Genomic DNA, 13,265 nt, shown 5'->3' with positions numbered 1-13,265 from the left:
TATTTAATGTTTAAGTTCCCCATTATGCTTTAGAAAAACCAAAGCAAGGCATGCCAACCGACACATGGACAGCATTCCTGAAGGCCGACCACAACTACTAAAAGACTCTTTCAGCATCCAAAATGTTCGATAAGTCTTTGAGGCAACAATATTGTGTCGGCCAAAGGCCCAATAAGACAAGGTCCACTTATCATGTCTGCTTCATTGATCTCAAGGTATAAATACCTTCACAAGGGGTTTTTAGGTACACAGTCTCTGATCTTCACTCTCACTACAATTATCTTGAAACCTAAACGGACTTGGGCATTGGAGTTCTAACCATGCGAGAACTCACCCCCTTTGGTCCACCATATCGGATATTAACAAAGTTGGTTCAAGATCAACATCATCGATTCAAGAGGCATCACGATCACAACCTCGTTCCACCGTAGTTTCCGCAATCTTCTCCATTTCTGGTTCCGCAACAGAACAACCAACAAGTGGCATGAAGAGTCGGTGTTTTGATCAGGTCTTGAGACCATAAAAGTTCTGAACGTGGGTAAGGACTATTCAAAGGGTGTGTGTAATAGTGCTCTAATATTCAGTGGAGAAATTTATACATATTGGAAGGATTGCATGTATGTGCATCTTATGCTAGTTGATAAATTGCTTTAGGTTGCTATTGAGGACGACCCTTTTATCCTTAAAATTATAATAGATTATATTTCTTTTAAGAAAGCTCCCAAGGATTAAAATTATGAAGAAACTAATAAGGTTTCTTACAATCTAAAAGTAAGGAATATATTGGTATCCACCTTGAGCGTTAACGTATATTTTCAATTCTTCATTGTAAAATATATAAAACAATGTAAGATGCACAATCTAACATTGACACTTTAAATAGGAGTATGAGCTCTTCTAGATGGAATATGGAGAATCCTTGGATTCCATGCAGACGCGATTCTCCCATATAGTCAACAAGTAAAAATATTTGGATAAGACAAAAGTTAAATTCTAAGTTCTATGTGCATGGAGTGGCATGAAAAAGTAATTATTATCAAAGAATGGTTTAACATGAGACACCAAACACAAGAGGCGGGTGAATTATGTGGGATTAAGAATCCATTTTGAGATCAAAATCTTTTACATAAATAAAATTTAAAACCCTTTTGTAAAACAAACAAATTAAAAGGGAATGAAAATTATAAAGAGATAAAGGATGTGAGTGCACTAGAGATTTATAGATGTTCGATCTTAATGATCTGTCCTAGTCCCCTGCCCAAGAATTTCTTCTTAAGAGTTTCCAATATGATGTGATCTTTTCACAGGCTTTGCCCATGAACCTCCTTTTATAAGGATTGGTGTTTTAAATGGCTAACTACCCAACTATGACGAAGTTTTATGTACCCAGAGCTCCACAACCAACTGAGAGATTTTAATAGTAGGCTAAGCTCATGAATCGAATGACATTTTTAACTACAGAGACCTCCCCAACCAATAAGAGGTTTTCATTGGTTTACCTCAATAACCAAAATATATTTTTAATGATTTAGCTCACAACCAAACAACTCCTTCTTACAAGGAAAATATTGCACAAGAGATAATATATTCTTGAGCAATTTATAATTTTTCTCCTCACAGCACAAAATCACTACCAAAGCACTAAGGAAAAACTAAAATGAGAAACTGGGAGAAACTAAAATGAGAAACTGGGAGATTTGCAGAAAATAGTAGAGAGTTGGAAAGAAGGATCAAAACTCTTTTTCTGGATGATTTAAATGTTAGATAAGCTCTCTATTTAAAGGCCAAAGTATGGTGTAAATTTAGAAATAATCTATGGGCTAATTAAGCCTTATAATTGGTCATTACAAAAGTGTAATCAATTTTTCTATTAACAAATGGAATGTTTTTATTTCTAGTCGTACCAATCATTTAAGGGACCTCTTCAATCGATTTTAAGTGTTACAAAGTGAAATAATCAACCACTCCCAAGGGTTAATCAGTTATTACCTTGTAAGCATGCTTTTAATCAGTTATTACCTTGTAAACATGCTTTTAATTAATCAGATAGTTCCTTAAGCTTTTAAAACATTTTTAGATGATTTTATAAAATCAAAAAATGATTTCAATATGTTGTGTGTGTGTGTGTGTGTGTTTGTGTATGTGACTTGCCTTAGTAAAATCGATAGTTTTCTTTATACATTTATAAACACTAACCACTCGACACATACAAATGAGATTTCATAAATATGAAGCTTCTAGTTTCTTGCCACATTATCTTTGACTTTATCACTTTAAATAGAACCTTGAATCTTATTTTAACGAGGCTTGAGATAATTATTTAGGTGGAATGTTGGCAACACTCTCTTTTCAACACTTTCTTCAACATTCACTTTTTTATTGGGTGAAATACATGTTGGTTCTACCACTTTATGTGAAACCTATTTCCAAAGTGAGAGATCCACTTATGCTTTACCCAATATAGGAGTGAGTATTAAAAAAAGAGTGTTCTTAACACTCATGAATTGTTTATTGATAACCTCCATCATCAGAAGAGTTGCTTCATTTGAGATTTTTATCGAATTCACCAAATGTCGTTTGACATAAGGTGTTGTCTCCATAGGTAGCTATTGATAGACTGATCTCCAATTACTTTATCACTATAACTTGATCAACATAACTTTATTTTCTCAATTTGATATATAAGCACATACATTTGATCATTATATTAAATGATCTCCAGGCTTCATCTTGATCAACACATCTTGAGCTTCAAGCACCATAACCTGGTCAACATATCAAACATCATCACTTGATCAACATATCAAGATCCATCATTTTATTCACATATCAAGCACCATCTCTTGAACAATCTTAATGCATCATCACTTGAATCAGAAATATGTCAAACACCATCACTTCAATAATCTTCAAGCATCGTCACTTAAATTAACATATTTGATGATATCACATGAACCAAAAAGCCTTGAATAGTAAGACCGGTGAAAACTTCCCTCAAGGGCGTTGCTAGAATCAAAACCAAATCAATAAATAGTTGTAGTATTTATACCTACAAGAACATAGATTCACAAGAATCTCATGATCAAACGTCATTTGATATGTCAACGCTTTTAGGAAAACTCGCTTAACATGAACATGAGCTGAAAAGACTTAAAACAAGTGAAGGCAATGCAAAAGAAAAGAAAAGAACACAATAGAAAATAAAAGTATCTCATTGAAGGTCTTTATCTCTAAGGCCAAATTAGACGATGATATAGATAATACCAGTGAAAACTCTTTATGGGATGAAGAGATGAGATTGTTTGTTAGACATTACATTAGATATTTGAGAAAAATTGGTATTAAGTATTTTGACAATATATATATATATATATATATATATATATATATATATATATATATATATATATATATATATATATATATATATATATATTTTAAATGAGGTGGTAAGAGTTTATTACCGTTTAACTAAATATTTTGATTTCCAACTCATTTTTATGTATATAATATTATTATATTTTTTAAAAAAAGATGTTTGTTGTATATTGTGGTACTCACTAATTAGAAGAATTAATTATTATAGTTGTGCGTAAAAAATATTCGATTTATAATAAAAATTATTATTTTTAGTAAAAAAAATTATAATTTTAATTTCATCCATTAAAAATGTAATTCTATTCGGCAGAATCACATACAATTATTTTTTCTGTGTTTACAAGAAAATTTTATTTTTAGATCAGACATTTTTTTTTCTTGAAAACAAATTTATTTCTATTACCAAACATGAAATATGACAAAAATAATCTATCTTAAATCCACTTTTGGTTCTAAAGAGGAAAAAACAAAATCGAACTATTGAACGTAATTTTTTCTGATCATGCGCATACGAGCAAGAGTTGGGGTTTTGTTATTTTGCGAACTAGGGTTTCTGATTTTCTAATTTGCAATTACCTCTTCTTTCTGCACCATAACAATTCACCAGCAGATCCATCAACTTCATCACCACCGTTTTCTTCGCCTCACTCTTTCAATCTCTCGCCATGACGGACGGCTTCTGGAATCGACAACAGCCACTTCTCCCTTCTCCGGGGTTGCTCAAAAGACCCCGCATAGAATATGGTTAGCCCTAATCCCTCTTGCGCCATTTTATTTTCCGGAAATTAAGTCTTTTCAATGTTCCGCATTTCAATGTTAGGTCTTTGTAATTTGTTTGTTAGTGAACTTCATTGATAAGGAATTTATAGAATTGATAGTGGGCATCATAGTTTTCGAATCAGTCATAAATTAGTGATTTTTTCAAATGTAGCTACACTACAACATTTTGCGGTCGTTATAGCTGCGGGTTATAGCTGCGGTTTAACAACACTGCGGGGAACCACACTGAATTGGACTATTCTGGCTAGTTTAGCATATAATTTGCTTTAAGAAAACAATTTTTATCAACTTTCCTTCTCCTAGTCCTAGGTGAATACTCAGGTCCTTGTGGTAAAGGGAGTGTTTTTAACCTCGACACAACATGTTCAATGACTGTTCTAGTTTTAAGGACATTGGTTAGGAATAAAATTCAGATTCTTAATAGCTCTTAATATCAGTTAAAATGACTTCAAGCATAAACTGAGTGTTACTTATACCACTTGCTGTCAGTCTGAAATAGTTTCCCTTTTTCTTTTGTAGCTTTAGTAGAATAGACATGGTCTATGCCAAGATTTACAAAGTCATATAATCCATGTAGCCCATCTTACCCGGTGAAAAAAATTGTTTCAGTTGTCGTCGTGTTATGTTTAGAGAAAACAGAACAACAATTGGGATGTGAAATGATGTGAATATTCTACTAGTCCTTTGTAATATAACAGTACAATCAGAGAAAAATGGAATTATTGCATGAATTTGGCTCTGCCAATTGAAGAATGAAAGTACAGGAAATATAACAGAAAGCTTACAGTTCAGAGGGAGAAGAGATCCGATTTCCACTCATAAAATTCCCACTTCCCATTACCAATCATTCCCCTATTTAACATATCCTCGGTAAACTTTCTGTTAGGAATCCTCTTTCTCACACCACGTCTTGGTTTCTTGATGTGTGGATCCTGTGCCATGTGTCCACTTGCATTATGTGAATTTGTTGTTCCATCTGCCTCTGTGTCCCCACATAACATTACTCCCTCCATTAAAATTAGCATTGTCTTCAAGGTTTAAGTTGGGGTAATTGGCTGAGAATTTAGTCCAATTTTCACAAGTAGCTTCTGATGCAGGTAAGTGAAGCCACTGAACCAGAACTTGGGATACTTCTTTGCCATGTTGCAGTAGTACTCGAGAATCAAGTATGATATCCAGAATTAAAATAGGACCGGTGTCAGAAGTGAGTAAGGGCAGTGGAAAGTATTGAGTTGAATGATCGCCCTTGCATAATTTTAAGTAGACAATGTGAAAGACAGGATGAATTTTGGCAGGAGGTGGTAAAACCGTGTATGCCACAGTGCCTATCTTTTCAGTGATAGGAAAAGGACCAAAATAGCGGAGGGCCAACTTCTGGTTTTGGCGTATGAACACAAAATGTTGCCAGTATAGTAGGAGTTTTAGATCAGAAACAAGGCTTCGAGGGAAGCCATGTATTTTAACAATATGATGGAGGAAGGATTCCACGACTTTCGGACTTGTAAAATCAGCTTTCAAGGGTGCAGAGTAGCTATATCTGGATAATTTATCGACAACCGCCATGAAAACTGTAAATCCATTGGATAAAGGAAGGCCTGTGATAGTATCCATAGAGACAACCTCCCAAATTTGTGAGGGAATAGGTAAAGGCTGAAGCAAGTCAACAGTGGAAGTATTGGATGCTTTAGCTTGTTGGCAGATTAGGCACGGAGACACAAATAGTTTTATGTCCGTAGACATAGATGGCCACATGAATTGAGATGTGACTCTAGCTTTTGTACTCCCAATTCCAGCATGCTCCCCTAACAAAGAAGAATTGAGTTCTTCTAGAATTGCTTGAATGATGCTTGGGATTGGAGGGACAACCACTTTATTCTATTGGTGCACAATGTTGATTTTCACCTGATAGAGAGGATCTGAACAGGATCCTTGAAGGCACTGTAATTTAATTTGATGCAATGTAGGATCAGTGTAATTTAATGTGATGCAATGTAGGATCAGCAATTATTGCAGCAGTGATAAGGGCCAAAAGTGGGTTGACAGAGCCTGAAAAAGCTAAGAAAAATGATCTGGATAACACATCAGCAAAGCAACTATGTTATCCTCACCAGGCTTGTATTCTGTAGAGAAATCAAATCCTAGAAATTTGTGGAGCCACTTTTGTTGTTCTGGTGTCTAAATAGTTTGGTCAGTGAGAGCCTTCAAACTCTTCGTTCGAATAATGAATTTGTGACCCAAAATATAATGCCTGAGTTTGGCCATAGCCTCAGTAACTGCGTACAATTCCCTGACATATTAGATTTGTGTTACATAGAGTTGTTAAGTTTCTTAGATAAGTAAGCGACCGGGTGTTTATCTTGACTAAGAATGGCACCAATTCCTAAACCAGAAACATCTGGTTCCAAAATGAAAGGCTTAGAGAAATTTGGCAATGCCAACACAGGGGCAGCCGTTATAGCCTGCTTAAGAGCAGTGAAAGTTTCAGTGGCTAAGTTGGTCCAATCAAAGCCATCTTTCTTTAATAAAGCAGTTAAGGGCGCATCAATTGTAGCATAATTTCGGATAAACCTCTTATAGTATCCAAAAAGCCCTAAAAATCCTCTTAATTGTTTGAGGTTTTGTGGAAGAGGCCAATCAATTACAACGTGGATTTTGGACTTGTCCATGTGTACACCTTGGTGTGACATCGTATGCCCGAAGTAATCTACTGTGGTAAAACCAAAACAACACTTGGGTAGTTTAGCATAAAGAGAGAGGTGACATGTCAATTTCAAAACTTCAATCTAGTGCAGCAAGTGAGCAGACCATATAGGGCTATAAACTAAGATATCATCAAAGAACACCAAAACTGACCTTCGAAGTTGTGCTTATAATTATAAAACATGATTCATGAGACTTTGGAATGAAGCTGCTGTGTTAGAAGGCCAAATGGCATCACGAGCCAATCCTAAAGACCCCCGTGTCTTCTGAAAGCCGTCTTTTGTCTGTCTTCTGGTTTGACAAGTATTTGATGATATCCCGAGCAAAGGTCCGGTTTAGAGAAACACCATGCAACTCATCCAAGAGTTCATCCATTGTAGGGATAGGGAAACTGTCTTTGATTGTAATAGAGTTCAAGGCTCTATAATCCGTGCAAAAGTGTCATGAACCATCCTTCTTATTTACTAGCAATACCGGTAAGTGAAGGGATTGTTGCTAGGTTGAATGATGCCTTGGTTAAGCATCTCTAACACCATTTTTTCAATCTGTGCTTTCTGACTATGTGGATAACAATAGGGTCTCACCTTGACTGGATTACTCCCTTCTACCAAGTGAATGGCACGGTCTTGGAATCTATCAGGAGGTAAACCCTTAGGCGAAGCAAAAATATCAGTGAAGTTGGTGTGTAAAGCTACTAAATCAGGGTACTGAGGTGTTGCTGATGTGCCTTCAGTAGGTCCCACTTGATGAAATTCTAGGGTAAAAAACTCAGCGATAGAATGAGTATTTTGTAGCCTTTTGGTGTGATGAAATTGTGTCTGAGTGGGTCCTCTGTGCTTATTACCCTAGAGAGTAATAAAGTTATCCTTGACATAGAATTTAATGGACAAAGCATTGTAGTCTGCTATGTGAGGGCCTAAAGTTTTTAGCCAAGGTGCACCGAGAACCAAATCTGCATCTGTAACAGGTAACAAATACACTAGTAAGTGAAGTATGTTGCCTTGTATCATGACAGGCAAATTAGAGATGTAACCGATAGTAGACAGAGAGTTACCGTTACCCACCATTACTTGAAATTGTGTAGTTGATTGAATATGTAGCTGGAGACAATTTGCAATTTGAGGTTCAGGGAGCTGGTTATTGTCATCCTCCTCAATTTGAAAAAAGAAGTAATGATGGTTTGGGCATTTGTGGTTGTAGGAGAATTTGTCGTCACAATAGTAGAAGAGTCCCTTGTCTCTGCGTAATTGCATCTCAGCTCTAGTGATGCTCTTTACTGGGTTTGATTTAGTGGTTGGGTGGTTTAGGGTTCGGTAAAATTGGAGGGGCAGGTTGAGGTTGTGGATTAGGGTATGAGGACAGAAAATGGTAGGGTTTCGAAGTGGTCGGGGTTGGGGGTTTTGGTGAATATTTGCTCTCAAAAAGTTTGGCAAGGGAGAAGGCATGAGACAGAGATTACGGGGTTTGGGCTATGACATATCTTTTGATATTTGGCTGAAGTCCACTTACAAAATATGCAAGAGTGGCTTCTGGGCTCAGACTTTGTGCTCTATTTGCAAGCACAGTGAATGTAGACTAATTCTTAGCAACAATGTTTGTTTGGGTGAAATTGAATAAGGTGGGTCGCGGGGATTCCTATGGGGAAGGCCCAAATTCCAGTTCCAAAGCCCTTGTGAATATGGCCCGCAATTGAAAGGGCTGGTTGCGAGATATCATCTGAAACCATAGGACAACGTCTCTTTCCATGTGCACGGCGGCGATGGTCAGATGGTGAGCATCCGATGTCGCATGGTAATAAAAAAACTGTTCTTCCTGAAAAATCCAGTTCATCACCTCAGATCCATCAAAATGAGGGAAGTCCAGTTTGATTTTATGTACCTGTAAGAGTTGCTGCAATGAGTGCGACGAAGGAACGGAGTTATTTCCATCCGGTAGTTGAGATGCATGAAGAGAGGTGAGCTGATGCTTGACCTATTCCATTTGAGGTTGGTCGATGTGACGATACTGCATATACTCGTTGTTTTGATGATCGGTTTCCTCCATGAACTTGGGTACGGTTTTGGTGAGTTCAGCTATAGCGTTTCCATGCTCTTCATGCGAGTATTTTCAGCCATGGTGGAGAAAAATGAAAGCACTAAAAGTTATGTTTAGAGAAAACAGAAAAACAATTGGGATGTGAAATGATGTGGATATTGTACTAGCCTTTTGCAATATAACAGTACAATCAGAGAAATGTGGAATTATTGCATAAAAAATGCTGTGAATCTGTTATTCCATTTGCCTCCGTGTCCCCACTCATAACACACAGTTTGAGTCAGATTGTTAGACACGTCTTCATCCTGAAATTAGAAGCTGTGCATTTGAGCTTTTACAAGTTAAAAAGTTCATAAGACATTTTAATGATTTGTATATATGTAACTATGCTGCACTGCATTACATTTATTTATCTCAACTTTTCCTCTCAATCTAAAACAGTGTAAACTGGCAAGATTATGCGTTTATTTGCTTATAAGTATTTTGGCTGTTAGCCCCTGCTTTTGTTTTATCTAGTAGTCTTTTGATATTTTGGTTATCTTATTTTACTTTTTGGGTGATTCAAGTTTTATAAATTATAATAGAAATGTAACCGGTTATCCTTTTGATAACATACTTTGGAGATAGTTTTGATTTTTTGTTTTGTTTTATTTTAACTTATAAGATATGATATTTAATTTTGAGCAGCCACCTCTGTGGTCTGTAGTTGTACCACTTTGTTTGTCTTCATTGCTTGTAGTACAGCACCTTTAGTGCTTGGTTGATGGGGTTTGTTTAGTCCCACATCGGTCAGTCATATGGCCTTTGCCATGCTTATAAATCTCATCACATCTTACAAGTCGGTTTTGTGGGGGGAGTTCCTTAGCCCGAATTCTAAGATTGTAACAAAGCCTATATCAGACCAGTTGTTAGGCCCTCCCTGCATCGTCCACGCTTCAGGGAAATTGGGTATTGTTGTGAGCGTGTGTTGGAAAGTCCACCTTAATTGCGGCCAACCCTGCAGTTTATTATTGGGCGACTTTATTGCAACGGCACAACACCTTTAGTGTGTTGGGCTGAGGGAGTGAGCTTAGTCTCACACCACCTAAAGATACGACCTTTGCAGTGTGCTTAATGGTCTTTCCTAAGATTATTTTCCAAGATATCTCTGCATGGAAGGATTTTGGTCCCCTTGCCTCCTCGAAAATTGGACCAAACAAGAAATTTTCAAAATAATCCCTCCCTGCCTTCCATTTCTCCCCAACCATACACCACATAAGATTTTTTTTGGTATAGCAATGATATATGCTATTTCAAATAAATGGAAACATTTTTCGTCTATTTTTCAGATTTAGTTTTTGTGCTAAAGATGGAAGTTCTCAGACTAGATTCTGTAATGTTGCAGATATGCCATCTTCTGGTGTTGGTCTGAATTCAGGTAATGAGTTGCATACTTACATTGCTCCAAACGATGGTCACCAAATGCCAAATGACGTTAAAATACTCGGGTCTTCTTATGACCGCTACCTTCAGAATGCCGGGGTAATGTCACAATCCAATTTATTTTACATACACTATCACTGGTTGTTTGCTAAAAGCTATTATCCTGTTTAATTGTGGAGCAGCTTAATTCAGGGGAAGCTAGTGTAATTGGCGGTGTTGGGTTGGCGAGGGCTGTTGGTGGAATGCCAGGCCATTCTCTAGGCAATCCTTCTATCATGGGGCGTCCTGGTGGTGGCCCTGATCTTGCACGAAATGGGCATAATGTCAATTTCGGTAGTCAGTTACCTATAGGTGCAGTTTCCAGACCCAGACCTGAGACAATACCGTTACCCCCAGATGCTTCATGTACTTTATATGTTGAAGGGCTCCCGTCTGACAGCACAAAAAGAGAAGTGGCTCGTATCCTTTTTGTTTTTTCTTTCTAAGATACTGATTATAAATTGTATTGTCATGCTTTCACCGGCTTCTCTTGGACTTCATTAATTTTTATTCAATTATTCGTTTTCCTTAATGTCTTATTTAGACATTTTTCGCCCTTTTGTCGGATATAGAGAAGTGAGACTTGTGACCAAAGAATCCAAACATGTAAGTGCAGTGTTTGCAACAGTTGTTTGCTTGTTTTCTTTTGTTTCAGATTGTTTACATGATTGGTTGAAAGTTCCATTGTGCTTTTTATGCTGAAATGCGTGCTTATTGCAGCGCGGCGGAGATCCTTTAATCCTTTGTTTTGTAGATTTTGTGAACCCGGCTTGTGCAGCCACTGCCTTGAATGCATTGCAAGGTATCCCTTTTTTTACCTGCTAATCTAAAAGGAAATTAATTTCATGTTCTGGCTATGCTATGCTAGTTGTCTAATAGGGAATCATCTATGCATAAGTTAACTTGATCTAGCATGTGAAAATTGAACACTGCCCCTTGTGTTTTGTTGCTGAATCATGGTGTGGTTGTAATAAGTTTTGAATGTTTACGGATCTTAGAATTGTGGTTGGACCTAATTATGTACCTATATTGTTATGTTTGCTAACACCGGTCGGATTCCACAGGTTATAAAGTTGATGAACATAATCCAGATTCAAGTTACTTGTGGCTTCAATTTGCTCGATCTCCCGGCCCAAGAAATGGGCCTGGACCTCGCGGTAAAAGGTGAACTGCGTCTTCTAGGGCTTTTAGGTCATATGCGCGCATAGCCTAGACAGACTGAGACCAAACTACAATTGCATCTGTGCAAAACTAATATGGATATTTGTGAGATGGTCATAGCCATTTACCTTGTTGTAAAAATATTTAGTATAAAATCGATGTCATTTTTGCTTTTTGTTGCTTAAATAATCGGTATAATTATATCAGTTTTGTTTTATAGTTTTCAAAAATATAAACTATTTTTCATAAAATAAATGCTCCACTATCGATTTTAAGATGTTATGATAAAATATTTACATGTTGCAATTGGTTAGAAGACAATGTGTTAATTTTTAATTCTTTTAGCTGATTCTTGCCTTTTGATCAAGATCTCTAATTTGTCTTTGATAAATAATTCATATTGTTTTTAAGCCATCAAAATAGTACCTGAACTTTTATTGTCTCCTTACTTTTAAAGCAAATGAAGGACTAACTTTTAAAATTAACAATAATTTATGGACTATTAGTCTATTCTATTAGTTTGGAAACCAAATTAGAGAAAGAGAGTGATGGTTTATGGATCAAATGGTATATTCTAAGGAGAAGTTGGTGGGACATAGTGAAGAAAAATCAAAAGTTATTATTTTGAAGATTGAACATCATGCACATGCACTGACATGTGAATTGGGACCATTTGGTAGTAATGATATTGTAGTAAAATGGATTCTCGTGTCTTCCATGCACACTCTCAATTATAAAATGAGTCTTATTATTTGAATATTTAAATATTAATAAAAATATATAATTTTATTGAATTTTGTAGTTAATATTTTTTCTGATCCTATTTATAAAAAATATTTTTTACAATTATTAAATAATTTAGATCTGATTTATATATTGTTCAATATATTAATTATTTAATGTATTTAAAAAGTAATTTTTTTTCTTAAAAATAGAACTAAAGAAGAGGAGTACTTTTTACAGTAAAAATTGCTTCAAATTTATAAAGCATGTTATTATAATACTCCCTTTTGAATAATCAATGTATTCAAAAAAAGTAAACTTTACCATAATATAATGATTAATTAAATTTTGAAGGTAATAATTGTTTACAGTAAAAATTACTATATGAGTGTGACAGAGAGTAATATAAATCTGAGTTTTCTACATTCTTTTAGATGATGCAGGGGTCCATTCTGCATCTTTTGCGTACAAGAGTAATCAAACCAAATAATAGCATATCAGTAATTGTTGGTGTCAGAAATTGAATACTGACATTTTTTTATTGAAAAATAACTGGATATTAATATTCACCAAACTATACGAAATTCCAATTAAAGTTTACAGGGTTGGAATAAATTCAATGATGGCAACTAGGGGAAAACATGAATGCCCTAAATGATCATAGAAAGACTAAATTGAAAAAGTGGGAAGTGCAAATTCCTACTCAAGTTGAAAATCTTTGTCATCCTTTTGCGTCATTTGTGTAGTTGGTAGTAGATGACTTTTCTTCTCAATTTGTAGTATATAGTTTTCATTTTCATAACAAAGCAAAATTGATTAATTATTAATTTCCTGTACCTAGTCCTTGCATTAGGAGAAGATCAGATTATGTTTTCTTTCTTGTTTGTTGAGGAAATTACAGTGGGGTCTATCTTTAATTCTTCTAGTACTGGTATTTTGTTCTATTGCTACTATTTAACTCCACTTGATTTTAATCCCTTGCTTCACAATTTATTTCATTTTCATTAGTAATTGTGAAGAGTTATATG

General features: G+C 35.6%; 1 protein-coding gene across 1 annotated transcript; it reads left to right on the top strand.

Annotated features, from left to right (window-relative positions):
- The first annotated feature begins 3,814 nt into the window (after positions 1-3,814).
- LOC127097602 (RNA-binding protein 2) lies at positions 3,815-11,720 on the top strand. The gene is made up of 6 exons (XM_051036106.1): positions 3,815-4,122; positions 10,277-10,413; positions 10,497-10,773; positions 10,898-10,959; positions 11,074-11,155; positions 11,418-11,720. Exons 1-6 carry the CDS (start codon positions 4,044-4,046, stop codon positions 11,519-11,521), a joined length of 741 nt encoding a protein of 246 aa, XP_050892063.1. The 5' UTR covers positions 3,815-4,043; the 3' UTR covers positions 11,522-11,720.
- Positions 11,721-13,265: the final 1,545 nt, after the last annotated feature.

Source organism: Lathyrus oleraceus, chromosome 6 (genome assembly GCF_024323335.1).
Source record: "Lathyrus oleraceus cultivar Zhongwan6 chromosome 6, CAAS_Psat_ZW6_1.0, whole genome shotgun sequence".
Classification (NCBI taxonomy): Eukaryota; Viridiplantae; Streptophyta; class Magnoliopsida; order Fabales; family Fabaceae; genus Lathyrus; species Lathyrus oleraceus.
Note: the sequence above shows the minus strand (reverse complement) of the source record. Positions and strands in the feature narration are given on the sequence as shown.